The 22,200-nt window shown below is 36.9% G+C and overlaps 1 protein-coding gene across 1 annotated transcript; it reads right to left on the bottom strand.

The window, feature by feature from the left end:
* Nucleotides 1-702: 702 nt before the first annotated feature.
* On the bottom strand, nt 703-21,928 carry LOC101862033 (protein SERAC1). The gene is made up of 16 exons (XM_005098022.3): nt 21,787-21,928; nt 19,178-19,208; nt 17,967-18,151; nt 16,943-16,999; nt 16,271-16,399; nt 15,237-15,355; nt 14,294-14,407; nt 13,454-13,576; nt 12,710-12,869; nt 11,175-11,325; nt 10,325-10,436; nt 8,410-8,510; nt 7,496-7,593; nt 6,950-7,132; nt 5,754-5,900; nt 703-4,178 (listed from the first exon to the last, which is right to left on the bottom strand). The coding sequence occupies exons 3-16, from the start codon at nt 18,130-18,132 to the stop codon at nt 4,048-4,050; spliced, it is 1,791 nt and encodes a 596-aa protein (XP_005098079.1). The 5' UTR covers nt 18,133-18,151; nt 19,178-19,208; nt 21,787-21,928; the 3' UTR covers nt 703-4,047.
* Nucleotides 21,929-22,200: the final 272 nt, after the last annotated feature.

The following is a 22,200-nucleotide window of genomic DNA, read 5'->3' as shown; positions in this document are numbered from 1 at the left end:
AATTAGCGAGAAAATGGCCACCAAAGTTTGGTGAGTTCCATAACTTGAGAGTCCTTGGAAATTGAAAATTTACATTTTTTATGCCTTTAACCAATGGTTTTCAGAAAAAAATCAACACAGAAATGTGTTTTAAATGGACTGAAAGGTGCTGAGCTAAAAAAGAATTTTTTTTTAATCACTTAGAAAAATGCCAGTTTAATTGATTTCATTATTTTGATAAGCCCCTGATTTCACCATGATGCATCACAAAAAGGCATCAGTGATCCACTGTTAAGGCTGTCAGCCTTGTAGTTGAAAGGTTCAAACCCCATTACAGGCCCTGGCATGGTATCTATGGGAAAGGAAAATTTTTCTCACATCGCCCAGGTGAAAATGGATACCCGACCGACCATAGACAACAAAAGATTTTGCCAGCTGGTTAGCTTTTGAGCTCTTAGTCAGCTTCTCGCACTGTATATTACCCTGGAAGCTGAGAATGTTTCTGCGTGTTCCAGGGTCTACACAATTATAAACGCAATCACTATTCTTAAATACACACACTGAACAGTGTTGAACATGGTTCCATTAAAATTAATATGATTTAGGGGCAAAGATCAGTGGAAAAGAGAAGCACAAAAAAAAAAGTCAATTTCATAATAATCATCTTTCACTTTCACACTTTCCAATATGGTCAGGGGACACAGAAAAGAAAATATTATAGTATTACATGTATATATCACAGTTTATTTTAAGCAAAGAGCACAGTCGCTTGTTAGAAACTCTAAACAAACATACAATTCAAAGTGTGTACATCTATACACAAGAATCTTTCTTTAAAAAAAAACCCCACCTCACCAAAAATAACAATGTCGTCAAAACAAATTTTGCCTAGAGAAATGGTTAAACAGAAATAAAAAGTTTTATCTGTTATAGCAACAGTTTGTCTGAAGAAAAATGACAGTCATTACTAATAAGCAATTACATGTGCATCAACAACAACAAAAAAAGTATTTTCTTTCTAGTTCAAAAGATCAAGGAAAAGCAGAACCAGAGAAACCATGAAACCATCACTTGCAGAAATACGTGCAAACTTCAACTAATGTAGTTGAAACTGCTAAGCCAGCCACCTGTACAAATGGTCACTTTCCATTCCCCCCCCTCCTCCCGAGTTTTTTTCTACATATAACGACACTGGGAAAAACGATAACCTGTTCAATGTGGCTGCGACCACTATATTTGATAAACCAACAGCCCAAAAATCTGTCTAAGATGGCCACGCAAATCCCTCATCACCTGACTCGTTGTCATAAATTATATATCGGCCCCTGACCCTGTGGATGAGCCGTCATAATCCATTCACCTGTCGTTATTTTTATTTCCTCCGGCGAATGAACCGATCATATTGCGCAGGTCCCGCCTACTGTTTACCCAAGTTGACCAATTGGTTACAATGTTACAGCTGCTAGTTTAGGAGGCATATGGACCGTCATGATCTATTAGCCCCACCCACAACTCTAACCATATACAAATCATAAGCGAGATGAGAAGTCGCTCTGTTTACTAAGTTGATAACAATGAACGTTAACATGAACTTGCGACAGCAGTGTTGCTAGTCCACTGAGTGGTGGCAACCTGTCTGTTTGTTTAAATTTAACCAATGCATTCAGGCTTTCTCATCGGACTCATTTCATTCCGTTTTACCCTTGCACACTGTCTTCTAGTCTGATACACTTCATAGAATTCAACACTAACAACAGCTGCACCTTTCTAATCTCCTCCCAAAAGAAAATAAATAAATTTGTATGGGCCTTATGCCAGTAGGAAGCCTGCAACTACCTCCAATTGGGATTTCTGAAGGGAATGTCTTTTTTGTGTTTTCTTCCCCCCATTATGATCCGTCCTGCCTACCATGGTCATATGTCTAAGACAGCTATTTTTCTTCTTGACAATGGGTGGCTGTCTTAGACTTCACCAAAACTTATACAAGCCAATTACTCGAAACTTTTCTTTCTTTCGACTACCATCATTTCCTTATCCGAAAGTTGTTTGATGCAGCCTACCATATACAAAAATAAACATGTTGACAAATACCTTAAATATTCAGTAAAAGTAGGCAGTACAAAAGCAGATGCAGGATTAGTGGGAGGAAAAGTCATTAAAATATATGTAATATGTTCGATAAATAAATCTCTTATCTAATATAGAAAATAACCTCACGGAAATATTGTAACAATAAACTTTAACAAGCATACATAACTGCAATGGAGGGACATTTTCTTTCAAAGATTTGGTCACTTCATAATAAGAACAAAAGTATTTTTTATGAATCTGTTCATGTATTTCTTAAATATATAGAGTCATGAATAAGAAAAAAGTTTTGAAAAAGAGTTAAACTAGACAGTAAAGCAACTCTGCTTTCAAGTTCTTCTCATGGCAAAGAGTCTTACAGAGCAATTCTCAATACCATGAACTGGGCTGGATTGGTGCAATGTAAAAATGTTCTTTTCCTTTGTCGAAAATCCTTTCAATACAGTAACAGACTAAAAGGGCACCAAAGATGAGTACGGCCATAAGGGCATAATTCTCGCTGTGCCATTTGCATAGGCTACAATTTAAAAAGCCATTCTGGTAAGATACCAATAATATTTAAATTTGCATAAAAAGACAAGACCGGAATTTAAAAGTTTGAACAAATCTTATCCTGCAGAAAGTAGCTGCCAATGTTCTTTTTCAGTATATATAACTCTTCAAATCAACACCGACAACCGCTGTCGAGAACCATAGATTCAACAACATGTAAGGGCATGGGCACAAAAAAGCCATACAAGGTCAGAACCATATATCCCCATTACAAATCTAATTTAATCTACACAAACGATTAAAGAACAAACAGCAGGGGGATGAATCCATGCCCAAGTAAATGTTTGAAAAAGTAAACTGAGATTGAAAGCACAATGAACCCTCGCCAAAACATTGAATTGCATTTACAAATACAGTTTCTGCTGCCATAAAATTTCACACACCGAGAGAACACAGTATAAATCAGTATAATTTTTTCAAGATAGAAAAAAAAAAATTAAATAAAAGACCAATACTGACTCATCAACAGCCCAATTCCTAAAATGGCTCACACACGTTCAGATTTTCGTTCGTTTTTTGGTCTTTAAATTGTATCATATTGAAAGGTTTCATGGCAAAATGCACCCCAGGTCGATTTAACAAAAACTGAGTTATCTCTATCATTTGCGACCTGACTAATGACTTTATCTAATATAGTAGATTGTTTGTGACAAAATGTGCTCAAACCATGTTTTTATGAGGATCAAATTTTTGTGTTTTTGCAAAACGCACTATTCACTTTTTATAGTTCATAGCAAAATGCACTTTATCCAGTGAGCCAATTGGAGCTCTCAATTTAGCTCTACGTTTCACAAACATTGGGTCAAGAAAACCTTTGTCATTAAACCCTTCAACTATTCCATTCCAGGTCATATTTTCTAATGTCACTATTACTCTGGAATTAATATTCTATTACACTGTAATTTCATTTTTTTTTTATCAAAAGAATTTTTACTAAATAAAAAAAGCCAACTTTCAACAAACTTTTTATAAAAAGTGTAATTTTTCAATAAACACTCATATACTCTCAAACTCATGAGGTTCTAGAAGACATGCAGAAGAGAACATCAGAATACCAAAGTTTTGGGAAAAGAAAATGGCACTCTTCTCCAACATACCCTTCACTTCGAAAACCATGCTAAAATGGAAGGGTAGCTTGTGGCCAACAAAGAACGGGAACTCTCGTTTATTTTAAATAGCCGATATAAAAATTCTATTAGTGAAAGAAGCAATGCATTTTCGGCTATCGTCAAAAATGGGAGTCAATCCCAAATTCGACGATCATCAAAATTGAGACTGAAAGGGTTTAAACCATAAAAAGCTTTGACACATGGGTTGAAACAAAGACAGACAATTAAGACAATGCTTATATGTTTCATCTATGCAGACCTTTACAGAAAAATGCACCAGTGTTTTGAGTTTGTCAACAATTTCCTACACCACAACCCGCTACGCCAGCCTATCAATGACACCCTTGATGAAAGCCACAGTCAGCTGATAGGAGATGTCGTTTTCACTGTGAGGCTTGCATGTGTTGATGTGGTTGACAGGTAAACTGACAAACTTGCCAAAACCAGGGTCTGTGACAAGAGAAAATCATCAGGTTTCCTAATTTTCTACACTTTTTGTTTTTGTTTTTGTTTTAGTAAAAGTTTTATGACACTTGCAACACAATTAGGTCACACAAATGCCTAAGATCAAAGGTGTTCCAAGAGAGAAACAAACACAAAAAAGGAGGAGATATAAGGACAATGGATGTTAAACAAATGGGACTTCAATCTGATTTCATAAGGGAAAAGCTAGTATGGAATTAGATATGAATAATTTCTCTTCTTTACTTCAGTGGAAGTCGGATTCAACAAGAACTCGGATTCAACGAAAGGACATGGATTCCTGTTTTTTTCCCTCCCTTCTTTAAAATCAATAAGAATAATCTGGACTCAACGAACACTTAAATCAGTAAGCTCGGAATCAACGAGTTCGCTTCTAGGGTGAACAGCCCCCTGCAGACGTGGCTTCGCTCATTTTTTTCCCACAACAAACTTTATCTATTCCCGGAAACCATCCATTGCACCGGCATCGTGAACAATTATTCGCTTAGTTGATTGCATGCAACCAATCAGCGGCCTTCTTTCATATCAACACACGCATTGTTGGCACGTGCTTGTGTCTGGGTCGGATGGGCGGCCTGCACATATATGACTGTGGGTGTGTGTGTTGGGCGTGGAACGTCGCAGATACAAACTCGTCAGTCTTCTTCCCTGCGGCAACTGATCATTATTACAATGATAAGCCAGTCTTGACGTAGATCAATGTAATGAATTGTGCGCTGGTCTATGAAATCAAAAGTTGCCGTATGCTAGGCTCTACACAGCAACCCAACTTTTTGGCAAGCAATCGAGATGACACTGGCGTGCATTAGAACGTATGCGTTTTTTTTGCACAGCTCCTAATATGCAGGCATTTCAGGCACCACTTGTCACTTCTCTTTATACATTACTTGCTCAGTGCCTGTAATTATCTACACAAAACTTCATGTTTGCTATAACGAGCACTCCGATTCAACTAAATTTTTGGTCAGGACCGGTGACCTCGTTGAATCGGAGTTCCACTGTATCAAATCAACAGAATTTATTGTGTGGCGAGATCTGTAGAATACTGGATGAAGGGCCACTGATATGATTAATAAATGAAATGGGTATGAATATACCAAAATGATCCTATCTCAAGCTTTGAAACACCTGAAGGTCATCCCATTTATCCTCATATTATTCTTCACCCCTTTCTTCAATAGAAATCCCCTTCTAAAGAAAAGGAGAGACTAATGAGAACCAGGTCACTCAGAGAGGTCTTAAGCATACATCTCTGTATTGAATGCCTATACTGTTACAGACATATGAAATGTATGACTTTCGTAAGCACAGAAAATATGAAATATTATGTTTTCATCTTAGTTTAGTTTTAGTAAGAGATTTAACGCTCTTTCAACACAATAAGGTCATAGAAGTACCCAACAACAGAGTTGTTACAAGAGAGTAACAATAAATACAAAAAAGAAGGAAGAGAGATAAGGACGATAGATGTTGGACAGGAAAGAAGGAGAAAACCACACCGGAGCACCTGCCAACTACCCACATGTTTTTATCAAAACTTACCGCTAGAACCTGGAGGGACAACTAAAAGCTTGGGTAGAGGCCTTCCCACAGCGGTCTTTGCGTTTTCCCCGAAACTAAGCAGAGGCACCGAGTGTGTAGTCATAAAGTTGAGAAACTGATCATGCAGGTCGCTCAGTCTGGGGGAGGCTGTCAAAATATAAAACTCAAGATTTTAATGCATGAAGGCAATAACAGGGTCACAACAAAACGATTTACATGGAACCTATTTCTTTCTTTGAAAAAAAAAACAGTACACGCACCAGCCAGTCTGAATAAATGCTGTGTAAAAGCACAATTTGCATAAATGCAGGATTTTGTCAAACACATTCCCTTCTCAAAATACTGAGCAAAATCAACAGATGGTTTAAAATTTTAAATCTTAATTTTTATCTTTCTAACATTTCCACCAAAATTGTTATCTATTTTAAAAGCACTTTTTATCCGCGAGGGGGGTAAACCCCTGAAAACTAATTTGATGTTGAAATGGTCGCAAAGAAATGTCCCCGAGCCGTCAAACTCGCAGCAGAACAAAAAGGGTTCAGCCTGAAAATTCCACGATGACTGCAGTGGAAGAACAACCATCGTAGGGGCCAATGACAGATGGTTTTGCATTGTAATGATCAATAGAGCAATTTAAAGGAAATTGTCACTGATGACCACTGGAAACTCAACTCAGGTTGAGGTTGCTTACTTTCTGTAATCATGAATACAATTTTCATTTCACAGTTGACCAGGATTGTACTTGTGCTGTTTTTGAGAATTAAAAATGGTGTTCTAAGAATGTTTAACCAAAATTTTCTAAAAAGCTATCAGCAGTTCTGATTCTGTCATTTGACAGAAGACACACAACATAAAAGCCAACAAGAAAGGTGCATCATCATAATTTTGTGCACAGAAGCGGGCGTAAAACATGACAGAGCTATTGTCCCTGGACGTTGTACGATACTTGTCTGTTACCGAGTTCAAACTTACTAGGTGGGTGGTTGGCGGGTGCTCTAGAGTGATTTGCTTCTTATTTCCTATCAAACATCTATCATTCTTGTCTCTCCTTCTTTTTTGAGTTTGTAACTCTCTTGTAACACCTGTAATCTTTGGCACCTATGTGACCTAACTCTTATTTGGCACTCATAAGACCTTATGCAGTAGTGAGCGCAGTAAAACCTTACTAAAACTAACCCTAACTAAAACCAACTTACTAGTCAGGAGCTCTTGCACTTCAACAGATGGGAAGAGTAAATACTTTGCGTACATCATGGCGTCCACAATGGCAGAGCCGTGGTGGGGAACACTATACATAACAATGCCTTTGGTATTGGACTTCAGATCAGACGACTCTTGATCTTCTCCACTCAGAGCAAGTATTTGTTTGATGAGGAGACCTGCATGGAAAACAAAAACAACAAAAATTAAGAGAAAAAAAATTCAAGCATTTTCCACAGCAACAAATCAAGTTACAAATCAATATCCTTATATGATATACAGCTCATAATATAACAGTATAATATATGGAGCAATTCAAGTGCATCTAACTTAAAGCTGCTTGTCTACAAAACATTTTTTGGGCGCACTTTCAAAATAAAGCAAAAACAAACAGCTGATTCAGAATTGAAAAAATACATATAAAAGTACTTTTATTCAAATTTTAAAAACTGACAACATATGGGCCGTTATATCAGGCACAACACACATATCCCTGAAAGTTTCCAATCTGTCAAATAAAAAGGAGCTTTCAAAAATCATACCTCCCATAGAATGCCCAACCCAGATTATGGGTCTTGAGCCAACACCGGCTTGCTTTAGCTTTTTCATCAGCTCGTGTCCTCGACCTTCGAGGGTTCGTCTGAGAAAAAACACAAAAAACCCCCCATCAAAATCAAAGAAACAAATTAATTAAAGTCATCCTTTGGTGAAAAAATAATTAGTCATATATCTCCTTGAGCTGCAATACATACTTTTTACATGCAGTATCAGTTTCAGTCCACAGAATATGCTCAAAATGTTTGTGTTCATTGTTTTGCACCAGTTGCCTTGTAAACAAAGAAAACAACCACAATTTTGGATTGTCCCCATGGCTATTGGGGCTTCTTTCGCTGACGTTATTTATGGTACCTGGGCACATTAGAGCCACTCCTTTGATAAAGTACTTAGAAAATATACTTATGAATATGGACAAATGAACCTACATTGCCTAATTTAGTCCCAAAATATGACTTCCTAACATTGTAGGGAAGGGTTTTCAGAACAAAAAGCAAATTAAGGCAGGATGAGGTTGAATTAGGCACTTGTCATTTTTTTGGTATACGGAGGTATTAGTATAAGCTTAAAGCCTATTCATTTGCCTTGTTTTTAATGAAAAAAATTTCCATATATCTTGAATGGAAGTCAAAGTATTTGCATTTAAAAGAGGAGGGGGTTGCAAGAGAGGGAGCGGAGAACAAAGGCAAAAGGAACAGGGTTCATATCACGAGCAAGAAATAGTTCATTATATGGTACAAGTAGAGCATAAGTACACTGTTCAAGCCCACATACAGACTGAAAGAAAAAAAAATCCTATCAAAATACAGAGTAATCAAATTTATTATCCCCTAAGCTTCAGAAATTTACCTCCAAGTTGGGAGAAATCACAGCACTAAACTAACAAAGAGCATTCTCTTACTTGTCTTGTTCAAAAGGGCAATAGTCCCCCCAGCGATGCAGACTTGAATTGTACCCAATGCTGAGGATTCGAATGTGTGGGCAGTCAGCAGCCAACCAGTCCTAATCAGCAAGAAAAAAAAAAGAAGAAAATTGAAAAAGCAAACACAAATTCACTTACAACAACATGGGCTTCATTTATCACCTACAGTAAACATCAGTTGCTTCTACTGTCTCAAAAAACAACAACAACCCCTTGGTGTCACAAAAAGATGGGTTCCCATCATTGCTCCTCAGTCACATGTCTCCTTCAGCATATGCATGTGAATATCTGGAGGAGGAAATCTAAAATTCATGGCTTCACAAGGAATGTGCAGGCATCTACATCTTGCAGGGTAATAATAAATTAAGCCAAAAGGTGACCCAAATATAAGACAAACTCACGAGAGGGGCTATAAACAATCAGATTATTCTATAAAGGTCCTTCGATACGAGGAAAGAGTTATCTATTGTTCTATTTCTTAAAAGAAGTTGAATTGAAAATGAAACAAAGGTATAAGTTCCACATATCACCTGAACAGCAGAAATCTTCATCCACTTCATACATTCATAAACAAGACAATTTATTCAGCTTAAGGTGTACATCAGTTTTAATAAGAGTGTTACGGCACTTGCAACACAATTAGGTCATAAAAATATTGAAGATCAGAGTTGTTGCTAGAGAGCAGCAAACACAAAAAAGTAAATATATGCAACAACATTTAGGTCTAATTATGCCATAAAATGTTCCTGTCTGTCTTACTCTTTCAAGTCCCTGACAGTTGATAGAGAGGACTGTTAGATGCATTAGCCCTTTGACTCTAAAATTTCATTCCACGCTTGGATAATTTTAAATTTTGGTCAGTCAAAATAGAGCACAGGGTCACTTACATAGTGGGCTATAATTTCTCACTAATTTAAGCAACAACAGTGTTTCATACTTCATTAGAAAAGGATATGAATGAAAAATCAAACTATGTTAACTGCTGGGCCACAATATCAATCAAATTGTAATTCAAGGCGATAACAACAAACTGGACCGAAAACATTCAGTGCAAAAAAATATGTCAAATTTGCGAATGACAACAAAGTACAAAATATAAATTACCAAGGAGCTGTTTTCTAATGAGTGATTTATTCAATGTACATTCTTTTCAGAATATATGCATGTCATTTTTCATTGTAAAAAATTATGATTCACAAAATTTCAGCTATTCTTAAGCAATCAGCTGAGCTTTGAAACTGTTACCATACAGCCACACACTGAAATAATGCACGATTGAAAAACTACTCTTCTCATTCAAACTATCAAGAAATCAATTGAATAGACCCTTCTAAGAGAAGATTTAACGTCTGTGGAATATTAGTCACTCTTTGAGCAAACTGAGTCTTTTTTTGTGTTTATTTTAAAGTAAAATATCACATTCTTATCCGCCGGTGACACTGGCCACTTGGCAAAACAGGACCAGCTTACTGGCGGTACCACTGACCACTTGGAGACAATGGATTAAATACTTTTACTGTAAACTTTGTAAAGAATGTAACATCAGTGGTCTACTGGTTAGGGATTTGAGCTTACAACTAAAAGGTTGTGAGTCTGAACCCCATCAGGGCCCGATGTTGTGTCCTTGGGAAAGACACATAAAACAAATTTTCCCCAATTTACCTCAGAGGTAATCAATAGGTTCCTGGCTATAGACAGTGAATGAAAAATCTTGTCAGTTTATTAGTGTTTGCTTCTCGGGAAGCTGAGAATGTTTCTGAGTGTTCTAGGGTCTGCTGGGGAAAATAATGGTTGTAAAGAGCATAGAGCATGCTGTTTAATGGGAATACATATGCTATATGAAAGCTGTTCATTAATTTTTATTTCATTTATTTATATATTCAAAACAAAGTACCTTAGGCCAACATTGTGAAGTGATTCCTTCATCATTATCCTTTTGACGCCATGTTCTTACTGCACCACCTCTCAGTCCATGCACAAACACAATGTCTGCTTTTGCTGGTTTACTGAGTGCAAAAAACGTTAAACATAAAGATCATTAGAGCATTCACTAATTGCAAAAATACCCTGGATCTAAGTGACTATTTTTTTAAAGGGATATTTCCATCTACCAAAAAGGAAATGTTAAAAAAAACCCAACTATCCCATAGTTCCACTTAAGACGTTCATAAGAAAAGATAAACCCAAAAGAGAAGCGTACAAGCTGCACACAACCACAAGATGAAAGATGAAGCTTTCAAACGCTCAAAATGTGGTAAACTCTTCTTTGCCAGAATTAGTTTCATTGACCAAAGAAGAAACCACAAGTCATCTTAATCCTTATATCTTCTATGTCGCTATTCATAGGTCATTATCAGACATTGACTAAGGAACTATGATTACCATATTATAAATTCATAACAATGAACTGCCTTGCAATTACCCTACTAGGAATCCTATCAAAAACCGCAGTCTTGCATTTTCATACAATATTGGCCACAATGCTAATAATAGGAAAGGCAAATTAGGAAAAGACAGGAGTATCAAGGTAATCATCTGTCAAAGCTGTTAACTACCACAACAAGGCTTTATAATGTGAGGACTTGAAGACAAAAACTCATTGCCTTGAAAACCACAAAGGTTTTACATCCAAGTATATCCCGTCACATTGCAGCGAAGCAAAAGTCAGAAAGACCACGTTTTCAACAAATTTCCTATCCAAATCAAGGCCAAAAAAATAGCATTAAAATTTATATGCAAACTACCTGTTCCTCTGCGTTGGATGTATCAAAATCATGTCCTGGAAAAAGTCATGAGAGGTCCAGTCCTGGTCCAAGTTGGCCAGAGTGGTCAAAGCCAGAAGAGAGAGAAATGCATCCTCTGAGGCTGCCCACTGGCGGAGAATGTACACCCAGCCTGGGGAGTTGGGTTTAAAGAGTGACTTTGTCATACCTGGCATCCCCTTCTGTCATGCTTCACTTGTAACTATTACCTAAGATTGCATAAACAGGATATGTTAACATATAACCTCTCCTGAACACACACTCACACACACACACAAACACATCACCACACACATACAGAGAAGACATTTTGTTTTGTTTCTGCAGCAGAATTTTTCTTAGAACAATCCTTGCTCACGTTCTTTGTACATTAACTCTGAAAAATAGCATCCCACACATAGTGAAATAAATTTACAGTTTGACGAAAAAAATCTGACAAACGCCATTTTTAAAGTTTGGCCGAAACTAGAACTGCTGAATCTAGAAAGGTGAAACACATTCCACAGTCAGCTTCTTACACTGTTTCTCTCACTTTAGTTCAAGCATAGTCTGTGTTTTTAAATACACAGTCATGGCACAGTTTAAGTCTTGCCAAAGAGACTCCCAACTCCTACAACCTTATCTTCCAGTTATCCTGCCTTTTCTACGGAGATCTATCCTTTTTTAAAGAGTTTATGCATTCTAAAGCGTACATCCAAATATTGGACTTGAAAACTGAGATTTGATACCATAGCTTTGACTTTTTAACATTTACTGCACAAACAAGAAGTGTATCTCCATTTAGCTCTTCTCACAAACTTGTTTTTATGTTATATGATTTCACATCATTCTAAAATTACTGCAGCAGATGGGACATAATCCAAGAACTAATGCAATTAATTAACCACGTCAATTCCCTCTATTTATCTTTGTTACTCTCTCTCTCTCTCTCTCTCTCTGTGCTTTATTGGGAAGCAGGAACTCGGTTCAACCTTATTTTCAGTCTTGATTCTATAAGTGTGTCTTTCTTCATTTATAACACAACTGCACAGTTTTAAGCTGATTTGTGCTTTCACATATGTAAAGACATTTGATCGATAGTTTGTGTGCAAACTTTGAAAAGATAACTGCTACTTGTGGATTTATTCTCCTCCGATTCCAAGCTAAATTTGGTTAAAAGAGCAAAAATCCGATGGACAGAAGAGATGTTACAATACGTCAGAAGGGCCATTATTTGGTCAATAAGTTTAATGGACTAACACACGCAAAGGGAAACCTTGAGTATAGAGTATCCTATGAAAATGTAACACATAACGCTCAGTGTTTGAGAGGTGAGAGATCATGTAACATAATAGATAAAAATAGGCTGGCCAATGAAAGGATAATAAAACCTTTAATCAGATGAGATGTAAGTCTGTGAACTTCCATCTCATGTTTCCCAAGTACCACACAGATTAAGTGGAAAATAGCAGATGTGAGGAGTATGACAAAAAGGATATGATTTATGACATGAACGAAAATGATTTTTGTCTCCTCACCTGTCTGGACAATAATATCAAGGAGAGAGGGACACTGTGACAAATTGGCAAGGATGGAAGCGATGTAAATCTGTACCCAGGAGTCGGTGATTACTTGCTGAAGACGTTGAAGAACAGACAGGCCATGATTCTCCACAAACTGTAGGGCATACTCCTGGACCTGAACAAAGGCAGGAGAAAAATTGTCTCTATATAAATAAGCATTAGTTTTCAGATTTAGTATGAGTTTTACGGCACTTGCAACACAATAGGTCATATAAGTGCAGAAGATTAGAGGTGTTACAAGAGAGAGTAACAAACACAAAAAAGAAGGAGGAGAGATCAGGACAATAAAAGTTCGATAGGAAAGAAGGAGCAAACCACACCAGAGCACCCACCAACCACCCACATAAATAAGCTTTGATGATGAAGAGTATGGAAAGTGCTGTGACGGACAGAGACAATTCAGAGGTGTAATAATAATCCATGGAAAAAGAAATGTGGAACCTTAATTAATTTTTTAAAAATGTTGTATTGAGCCAAACTTTGCAATAACCAAAGTTAACATTTAAAGCACAACATTTTGTTATAACAGAGTCTCACTGCTTATGGAATCAAAGGGGGGACAACTTAGTTTTTCTTTGAGGAATAATTTAAGAAAGTGTTGGATAGAACATCCAAATCTTCATAGATTTGAGAGTGTGTCTTCTTTAATGCCTTGTGTGCCCTTTAATGACAACATACTTATCCAAAATTTTTACTCACAGCAGTGTAAGCTAGAACAGCTTCTAAACAAAATGTCAATTTTCTTTCCCTCTTCTTTTCATCTTCTCCAGGCAAGGTATACATGTGAGTGATCACATCCATGTCCATAGTCACTGGGTCTCTCTGATGAATAAATGCATAACATTGGTCAGCTGTTAAACATTACAAGCAAAAAAAGTTGAAAATTTTTTAAATTACAATTTCTCAATCTATGGTAACCATTCCATACGCCCAAGAAATATTTTGTTGAAATTCAAAGTTCTTAAAGTTGAAAAAAGTGAGAAAAGATAAAGTCCATTGTTTGCAGACTGTTAAATCACAGGTGTTCATATGAATAAAAAAAAGTATGCTCTCCTTAACAGCATAATTTATGAGCACTTTATGACCACCTGTATGGCCACATGGTGCGGTGTCCGGTCTACATACACATACCTCTTTAGACAAATGTCTATGTCTTTGAGACATTTACGATGTTCTTCTTTGATATGCCGAAATTATATGTGCACATTTGGGCCTACTTATGAATTTTAAAAGAATGAAACAGTTTTTTCCTCACTCCTTAAAATTTTTCTTTCTTGAAAACAATCTTTTGCAACCTGACAATAGAGGGTTAATCATTTGACAATAACTAGTTATTAAAATTCACAGAACATCTCTCTTAGGACTTCTCATGAAAGAGACTCATTTATATGAAATGAAACCATAATAATGCTAGTCAATATTCTACAAAATGATAAACTGTTCTTCACTTCAACAGATGAATATATATATATAATAGCCATAATGATAATAACACTAATAATAATAATAAGCAGCATTGTAGTCAACTACAACACATACCTGAAACATAATTTCTGGGTCTAAGGCAATGGTGCGGAAGTAAGAAATACTAGATGCAAAGTTTGGTACTGGTAGTTGAGACAGCTGATGCTTCAAGTCCAACAGGACATCGCGCTGTAAGGAAAATGTATGAAAAAGAAAAAAAATCAGCCCAGATGCATCTTTCAATTGACTCTTTCTGTACTACAACTGATGAGAAGGAAGATACCGTTGTCTAGTAGACAGCACCACTCAACTAGAGATGGGCAAGGAAAGAGAGAATGTATTACACATTATGCCAAGTGAAATCCTGCGCATAACTGGTGAAGGGATTCTATTGCTTCTTAGGACATCTCTTCATTCTCTTTTTCTTTAACTTTACTGAGCTTACCACTTTACAACACAACACCCTTCCTCAGAGGCAAATAATTTCTGTCATATTTTTCTTCAACGCTTAGTTCTGACTGCTTTTGCTAAAACTACTTATCTAACAGAAATAGAAGAGAAGAGGAGGAGGAGGAGGAGAAGGAGGAGGAGGACAAGAGGAGGAGGAGGAGGAGGAGGAGGAGGAGGAGAAGAAGAAGAAAAAGAAGAAGAAGGATTTTAAAAATTTGTGGTTTCTGCAATCACCAATGTAGAGAAGAAGGCAAAAAGATTTACACTATCGACCAATCAGCTTTCTTTGACAAAAAGACCCATTATCTTTCTTTGATAAAAGAAAAAAAAAATGGATCCCAATACATGGCAAACACAGCAAATACATATTGAATGGAAGCATGGAATATTGAAAACCTTGGACAGAGCTAGCTCAGTGAATACACCACAAAAACCTAATACCTTCAACAACAGCTTTATACAACTTTAAAACATAGAAGCAGTCTAACAAAACTCTCCAGGGTCTGTTCTTGGCTTTCACTTAGGCAGAGTCTGGCCCTTTCTATACTTGTGTAACTCTAAGTTTCACCTGTGAGTCATGAAGTCTTGGTGGAGGAAGAAAGAAAGCATCCTTAGCGGAAGGGTATCGAGCCAGGGCGACCGTTGTGCGAGGCTCGCAAGCTTGAGCAATACCTCTGTACTTGTAGTCTGCAACAATACAAGCAAGGATTGGAACCACAAGTACCTTCACTGATAATAAAAGTCTGTTTACTGGCACAATACTACAAAAAATATTTTGATATACAGTCTCACCTGCTCTATTGGCCACCAGTATAAGAAAATCACCTGTACAAATGGCCACTTCCCATTTCCTCCCTTGGGTATTTTTCAAAACATTAAAATAACACTGTTTAAGAAGTTCTGTCTAAGACAATTACTTTTCTCCTTGACAATGGGTGGCCGTTTTAGACATTTTTGACAATTATCCTATACCATCAGCTCTCATTTCAAAACATGTTTGGTGCAACAAAATGACAGCCGAAAAAAAAATTCAAGCACATCAATCACCTGAATAAAAAAAGAGTTGTCAGAGAGAAATAACGAAACCCATTGAAACGAGTGTCTCACAAATAAAAGCATCCAATCAGCTGCAGAGATAAAGTGTCCATTCTTTTCCCAGAGGGGAACTTTTTGAACATGCAGTACAACTGATGTTCACATATCAATGATCATGTTTCTGACTAAGATATAGTGCCTCTCACTCTTTCAAGCAATAGCATGCCATTTTCAAAGGGCCTCTTGACCATATATACTTTTTTTTCGGGTTGTAACTAATTTTGAATTTTGCCATTTTGCCTCAACTTAGTACAGACCAGCTTCCACTATAAATTCTTTAAGTTTAAGTGCCTTTAAGGTGTGCAGTACACATTTGGGACCTCTGAGTGTTTTCTCCTTATCTGAACCCCCCCCCCTTTAAGGTATTTGATACTATTTACTATGAGATCAAAGGTTTGAAAAAGCCTGAGAAAAAAAAAAATCGGGCACAACCCTGATACTTAATACAGACTAACATGCCACATTAAATGAATGTAAAGAACGTATACAACTTAGCAACATATTTACCTTCCCAGTGAAGTTTACTAGCAAGGGATGCCACGCCCATCTGTCTGATCCAGAAGTTGGTGGACTTTGTCAACTGCAGAAGCACCCATGGATTGTCGCTTTTGGATAGCTCCCATGGAAACAGCCACCCTAAGGAGAAAAAAAATTCTCTCTCAGAGCTGATTTGAGGAACCCTTTATTCATTAGCAAATGTTCAAAGTGAAGTTTTAATACACAAAAGAAGTATGAAATATCTTTTTGATTCATACCAATAAAGCAATCTATATTTTAAATAACACAACTGACAGAAGCGAAAACTTTTTCAGCAAATCATCATCACCAAAATGAAAAGATGCTAAATAATGTAAACCCATAAACGTGTACAGTGAAATACATGAGACACAATACAAGAAAACCAGCACCCAAGGAATTCTAAAGTAGTCTCTTTGAAGTGTTAGCTAAAAAAATAAAAATAAATAAAAACACCAAAGGTAAAAGACGGAGAAAAAAAAATTTAAAAAATTAGAACTTAGCAAAATCTGAAGAAAGGATTCTTACTAAAACTTTATTAATTGTAAAACCATGATACAAAATAGAAACAAGATTTTTACCCTCCTCTTGAAAAAACAAAACAGCCCCCCCCCCCCTGAACTAATAAGTTTAAGAGATCAGAGATAAAGAATACTGTCTTACCCAAAAAGTGTTTTTCCTGACCAGCCTCAGACTCATCTCCCCAAGGAACATCTCTTGCTATAAAGGTAAAAGAATTAAGCAAATTATGAGTTTTACGGTAAAGAAAAGTACATCAATATATAGTTTTTGTTACACTGCAGTTGAAACCTCCCCCCTCCCACCAAAGACATCTCACTGTAATAACAGCACCATCGTCCCAAAGACTCAACACGATAAGGTTAAAGCCTCTTAACTTTTGTCTTTCTGAGTTAAAAATGTGAGCGTAACTTTGCATGGTACGACCATAAGTCAGAGATCAAACAATTTTTTAAAAAATCTTGAACCAGCAATAAATGAGTCTCTTTATTAAGGCCCTATATTTAAACACCACCGTTTAGGTGCATGCAGAGGATCACTACAATAAACTATTCACAGTCATCTATCTAGCCTACTAATTTATCATTTTGAGACAGCGACATCACCCTGCTTTCACATTTCATTACAAGCTTGTCCATTTCACCCCAAGACGTGTCTAGAAGTCTCTATGTGTTCAAAAGAAACAAAAATTAGTCTCATTGATCCTGAAAGTGACCTGCAAGCTCTCTCAACGTCCTTCCTGTTCAACCCAGACAAAATGAGGTCATGCTGAAAAATAAGCCACTGTGGGATGGTCACTAATAAAAGCAATTAGGAAGAGACAAATGCAGTTCCTGAAACACGAAAATCAAAATAAAAGCCTAGAATATCTTGGTCTCAATGGAAAAAGGGGAAAAAAAAGAGGCAGATGCAGATGAAGAACAGAATTCTTAATTTTAAAATTGCAACTGTCGATACTTTATGTCCTCAGCGGCAAAATTTAGATCATTTACAATACGAGCTATTTGACCCTGCCTGTCAAGAGTACACCCCAGAAGACAGATGGTGATATTAGATGAAAAAGAATCTCTCCAGGTGGGAATCTCCATACATTCTTTGTAAGAAGCTGACCACTACACCACCAACACACCGGTTAACTTAATAAAAACAATGTTACCATTGTACTAACCTGATGTAAATGACACATATTGAAAAGTGAACCATTCCTCGAAGTCTGTAAATGCAGCAACAGGTTCAGTGGGCTGAAACATTTTGCCCAGTTGAGCTCTCCATTTTCTGTATCTACAGTTTTCAGGTTCTACTACTGCAGACTGGTGCAAAGAAAGATTTTGCATAAGCAATAGGAGGCTTCCTCTGTTGATGACAAAACAACAGGAACCAAGACCTGATTAACACCACTTTGCTATTAGGGCATCAAAGTAATAAATGTCAGAGAATCTAATTTACTTGCTGGTTATTTGAGAGGCATCATGGTCAAATCAGGTGCTCGTCATAATGAAATCAAAGAAACCAATATTTTTTTGCCAGTTGGGTAATTTCAATCAATTTTTTGGGTCGGGGGCTCTTTTCACTTTTCATGATACGTTCATTCTAAAATACATTTCTTTGTGGATTTTACTGTAAAATGCTGATCAAAGGCACAAAAAAATAAATTTACAATTTCCAAAGACACCCAAGCTTTGAAAATCATGAACCTTTGGCGGCTTTTTTTCCCTGTTAATTTTACCTCTGACACCAGGCGACCCCTACCTCCTGCAATTACAAATATATCTTGACTTCCATTCAAAATTGATGGGTACTTTTCAAAATCAAAATAAGGACAAATGAACAAACTTTAAGATTATAACAATGACTTCATATGCCCCCAAAATGACGAGCACCTGATTTCACCGTATTGTGACACATTTGGACCTGTCTCTTAAATTTCAAGTGTATTTCCAAGAAATCTAATTTGATCAAAAGGAACATGCAGTTTTCTATCTCCTCAAGCAATATATTACAATTATTCAGCTTCCTGTCAGACTTTTCTGTATATACCTGCAACGGTCTTGTACAGCCAAGAAAAATTTCCCTCTAGGAAAATACAGTATTATCTTATCTATATCTTATTTTACAAGTGAATTCCTACATTATTCTCATCACTCAACTATCAAGTCAAATCCTTTTGGAAAGAAATGTTCAAATTGAATGATCTTGTTTTGTGACCTGAGCAACACTTTCTACTGAAATGCACTGACAAAAGATGAGTCTCTGACCGTAAAAATTGTTATCAAATAATTAAGTTAGAAAACAAACCATTATATCTGAAGAAATAAATTAGGAGTATGAGTGATAAGACAATTTGTAAAATAAAAAACAACCATGTTACATAAAGCTCACCCACTTCCTAGGAGACCAAAAGAGAAGAAACCTGTAAAAAAAAAGAAGAGGTGGGTGGGGGGGGGAGAAAGAAGGTAGTCTTAAACAGTTCTTGTAATGTGCTTGTAATCAGCATTAAGTAATCCTGCCAGTGTCACATTATTTCCCTCACCCCAACACTAGCACTGAAAGTTGAAAGCACAAGATTTTCAGCATTTTTTTTTACCAGCATCATTATTTCAATAAACTCAATTTTGTATCATAATATAATGTCTCCATAATGTTGCTTTTGAATTGATATATATAAAAGCCACCTAAGGATTCCAAACAATGACTGCTGTCAAACCAGTCTAGAACAGAGTCAGAAGAGAGCTTGGAAAAGCTTCAACATCTGACAGATTTCCAACTTGGGCAAGATGACTTGTTTAGATGACGAATGGATGGATACAGTGCAGGAGAGTCAATAATGAGCAAATTAGGACACAGGCAACACATCTTATAATAACACTACCAATGTTCCATCCACAGGAAAGGATGCATTATTTCTAAGAATTTCTTTGCAAGATAGATTTGCCTGTAGTTCAGGATGACAAATTAAAGAAGCAAAACTTTTAGTGGTTAACCAGGATCATAAGCGGTGGGTTCTTAGGTAGAGACTACTGTACTATAATCATTGCTGTCTCTTCAGAAACCAAATCATGTCCGAAAGTCTTACGAAATTTTCACTACGTTTTCCAGATGATAACATTATATTCAGACTTGGTGGATTCAGGTAGGGTTCCCTAATAACTACTGTTTCAAGTGTTTTCTGTAATTCTATTCTCTTACTGTCATTTTGTATTTTCATAAAGAAATTTACAATAGAAATGTCTCCCTGTCCTTAATGCTCAAAGTGTCATTCACTATCCTGTGTGACTACTATGTTTCTACTGAGCGACAGTAGCACTTCCAGAAAAGGCGCAGTAGAGCAAATCAAATATATAAATGGCGTGCCCCTATGAGATCGACTGTAGTCACACAAGCTAAGAAATAAAAGTCCGAAAATGAAGCATCTATTTTTGTCCAAAATGACAATGAGAACTGAATTACAGAAAACAACAGTTATCACAGGTCATCATCATCATCACCAACTAAATAATTCTTTTTCTAGTTGTAATTTTCTTGTTTGTTTTTTTCTTGATATCAATTTGCTCCATGCCAATACATTTTTACGTAACCTACAAATATCGACACCAAAATCAGGACACCAGACAAACCACCCCCCCCCTCACCAACCCCCCCAAAGAAACATTTTAACAAAGCAAAAACAAATACAACAACAAAAACAAAAACAAAAACAACAACCCCCCAACAGTTATTACAAACAACAGATGATCTATTCCTACTTAAATATGTATTTAAATGTGAATTCACCAAGTCTGAATAAATAATTGTCATTTGGAAAATTGTTGTATTTTTCTGACTCTTAGGCTATACACCTACAGTGCCTACAGTACCTGCTTTCTGATCTCTGTCAGCTCTAACAAGCAGTTGAATGTAGTAAGGAGCGGGGGGTTGCCACATTATGTTATAATGCCATGAGTGAGGAATTCTGTAACTTTAAATTCAACTATCAGAATTAATAAACTAGGAACTAATAAACATGTTCTCGTCATCATCATTAAGCTAAGACCAAGGCACTGTTAATTCCAAGGAGTAAATCATATGTTAGCGGTAACAAGCATACATGACATGTCTAATCAACACTATCACATAAGGAAGTTGTTATTTCACCCCCGCGGTACCAACAATTTGGTCACTATTCTGCCCCTCCCCCGGCTTTCGTATTTTAAAATTTTTTAGATGGTTTTCCGTTTCCGGTTGCAGCCTATCCTTTCATTTTCAAGATGGCGGGCGTAGGCTTCTCGATGAAACTTCGCGATGCTTTAATATCACTCACAGTCTAGCCGTACTTATTAAGTACGGCTAGACTCTCAGACTAGCCGTACTTAAGTACGGCTAGACTTCTTGTCTAGCCGTACTTAAGTACGGGTAGACAGCCAGGCTAGCCGTACTTAAGGACGGCTAGACTGTCAGGCTAGCCGTACTTAATATTGATGGCTGAATTGTAAATGAAATTTTTAGTTTGCAATGCCTAAAGTATTTGTATTTCAGACAAAACCAAAAGGTGCCTTACTGACTTGCATGTATTTGAACCTGAATAATTACTTGATGATGATCTAGATCTAATGAGACCTGTGTACTTAACAGGCTTGAGTCGATTGGGCCAAACCTAGATCTAAGTACGGCTAGACTGGCAGTCTAGCCGTACTTAAGTACGGCTAGACTCTCAGACTAGCCGTACTTAACCGTAGCCACTTCGATACTAGATCTAGATCTATATAGTCTATCTATACGTTTGATGCGTGGGGGGCTAAAAGATGTCAAACCTAACAACTGCAAAACATCAAATTATGGTAAAATCAGGGGGGCGTGCCCCCCTGAAACCCCCCTACACTTGGGTCCAAAACCCGCGAATAACAATTGTGGGGTGGGAACTACCGAAAAAGCGCCGAATAATCACTAGATTCTAGATCTATAATTTTCAATTGACTAAAATGATAGACTCGTCTAGAGTAGAGTCGACATACCAAGGTACCATCTCTTTCCATAGACGCCAGGCTTATACTCTCCATTAGGCCAGGCTGACCAACTCCGTATGCTTGAAACTGTAGATCTAACTCTACGTCTGTTCAATCTGACAAGTCCAGAAACTCTTTCACGACTTGTTGGACTTGGTCTTGGAAGGAGCCAAAACAAACTGTTTTGAAGGCTATACCTCTTAAGAATTACCATTTCACAACGCAGTGAGCAGCTTTTTAGTAGGTCAAGGCTTTATGATATTTTCATGATAAATTCTGCGTTCAATCATAACAGATCAACTTGACTTCAGAGTTGAAAGTTAAACTTAAAAGCTTGTGTGCCTACTGGAAGTGTCTTGAAAACAGAGTTTCACTATCAGGCGGAAGTAACAGCACTGAAATGAAAGTAGGTCTAGCTCCCAG

This window comes from Aplysia californica, unplaced genomic scaffold (genome assembly GCF_000002075.1).
Source record: "Aplysia californica isolate F4 #8 unplaced genomic scaffold, AplCal3.0 scaffold00170, whole genome shotgun sequence".
Taxonomy (NCBI): Eukaryota; Metazoa; Mollusca; class Gastropoda; order Aplysiida; family Aplysiidae; genus Aplysia; species Aplysia californica.
The sequence above is the reverse complement of the archived record's forward strand: the minus strand, read 5'-3'. Positions and strand labels throughout refer to the sequence as shown.

What these genes read in the sequence shown, in the direction of transcription:
- LOC101862033 (XM_005098022.3), bottom strand. Translation starts at nt 18,132, where the DNA reads ATGCAAAATCTTTCTTTGCACCAGTCTGCAGTAGTAGAACCTGAAAAC. An exon ending in CATCCAACGCAGAGGAACAG is followed by an intron (nt 10,437 to 11,174) that starts GTAGTTTGCATA and finishes TTTTGCACTCAG; the next exon opens with TAAACCAGCAAAAGCAGACA. An exon ending in GGTTGGGCATTCTATGGGAG is followed by an intron (nt 7,133 to 7,495) that starts GTATGATTTTTG and finishes TTTTCCATGCAG; the next exon opens with GTCTCCTCATCAAACAAATA.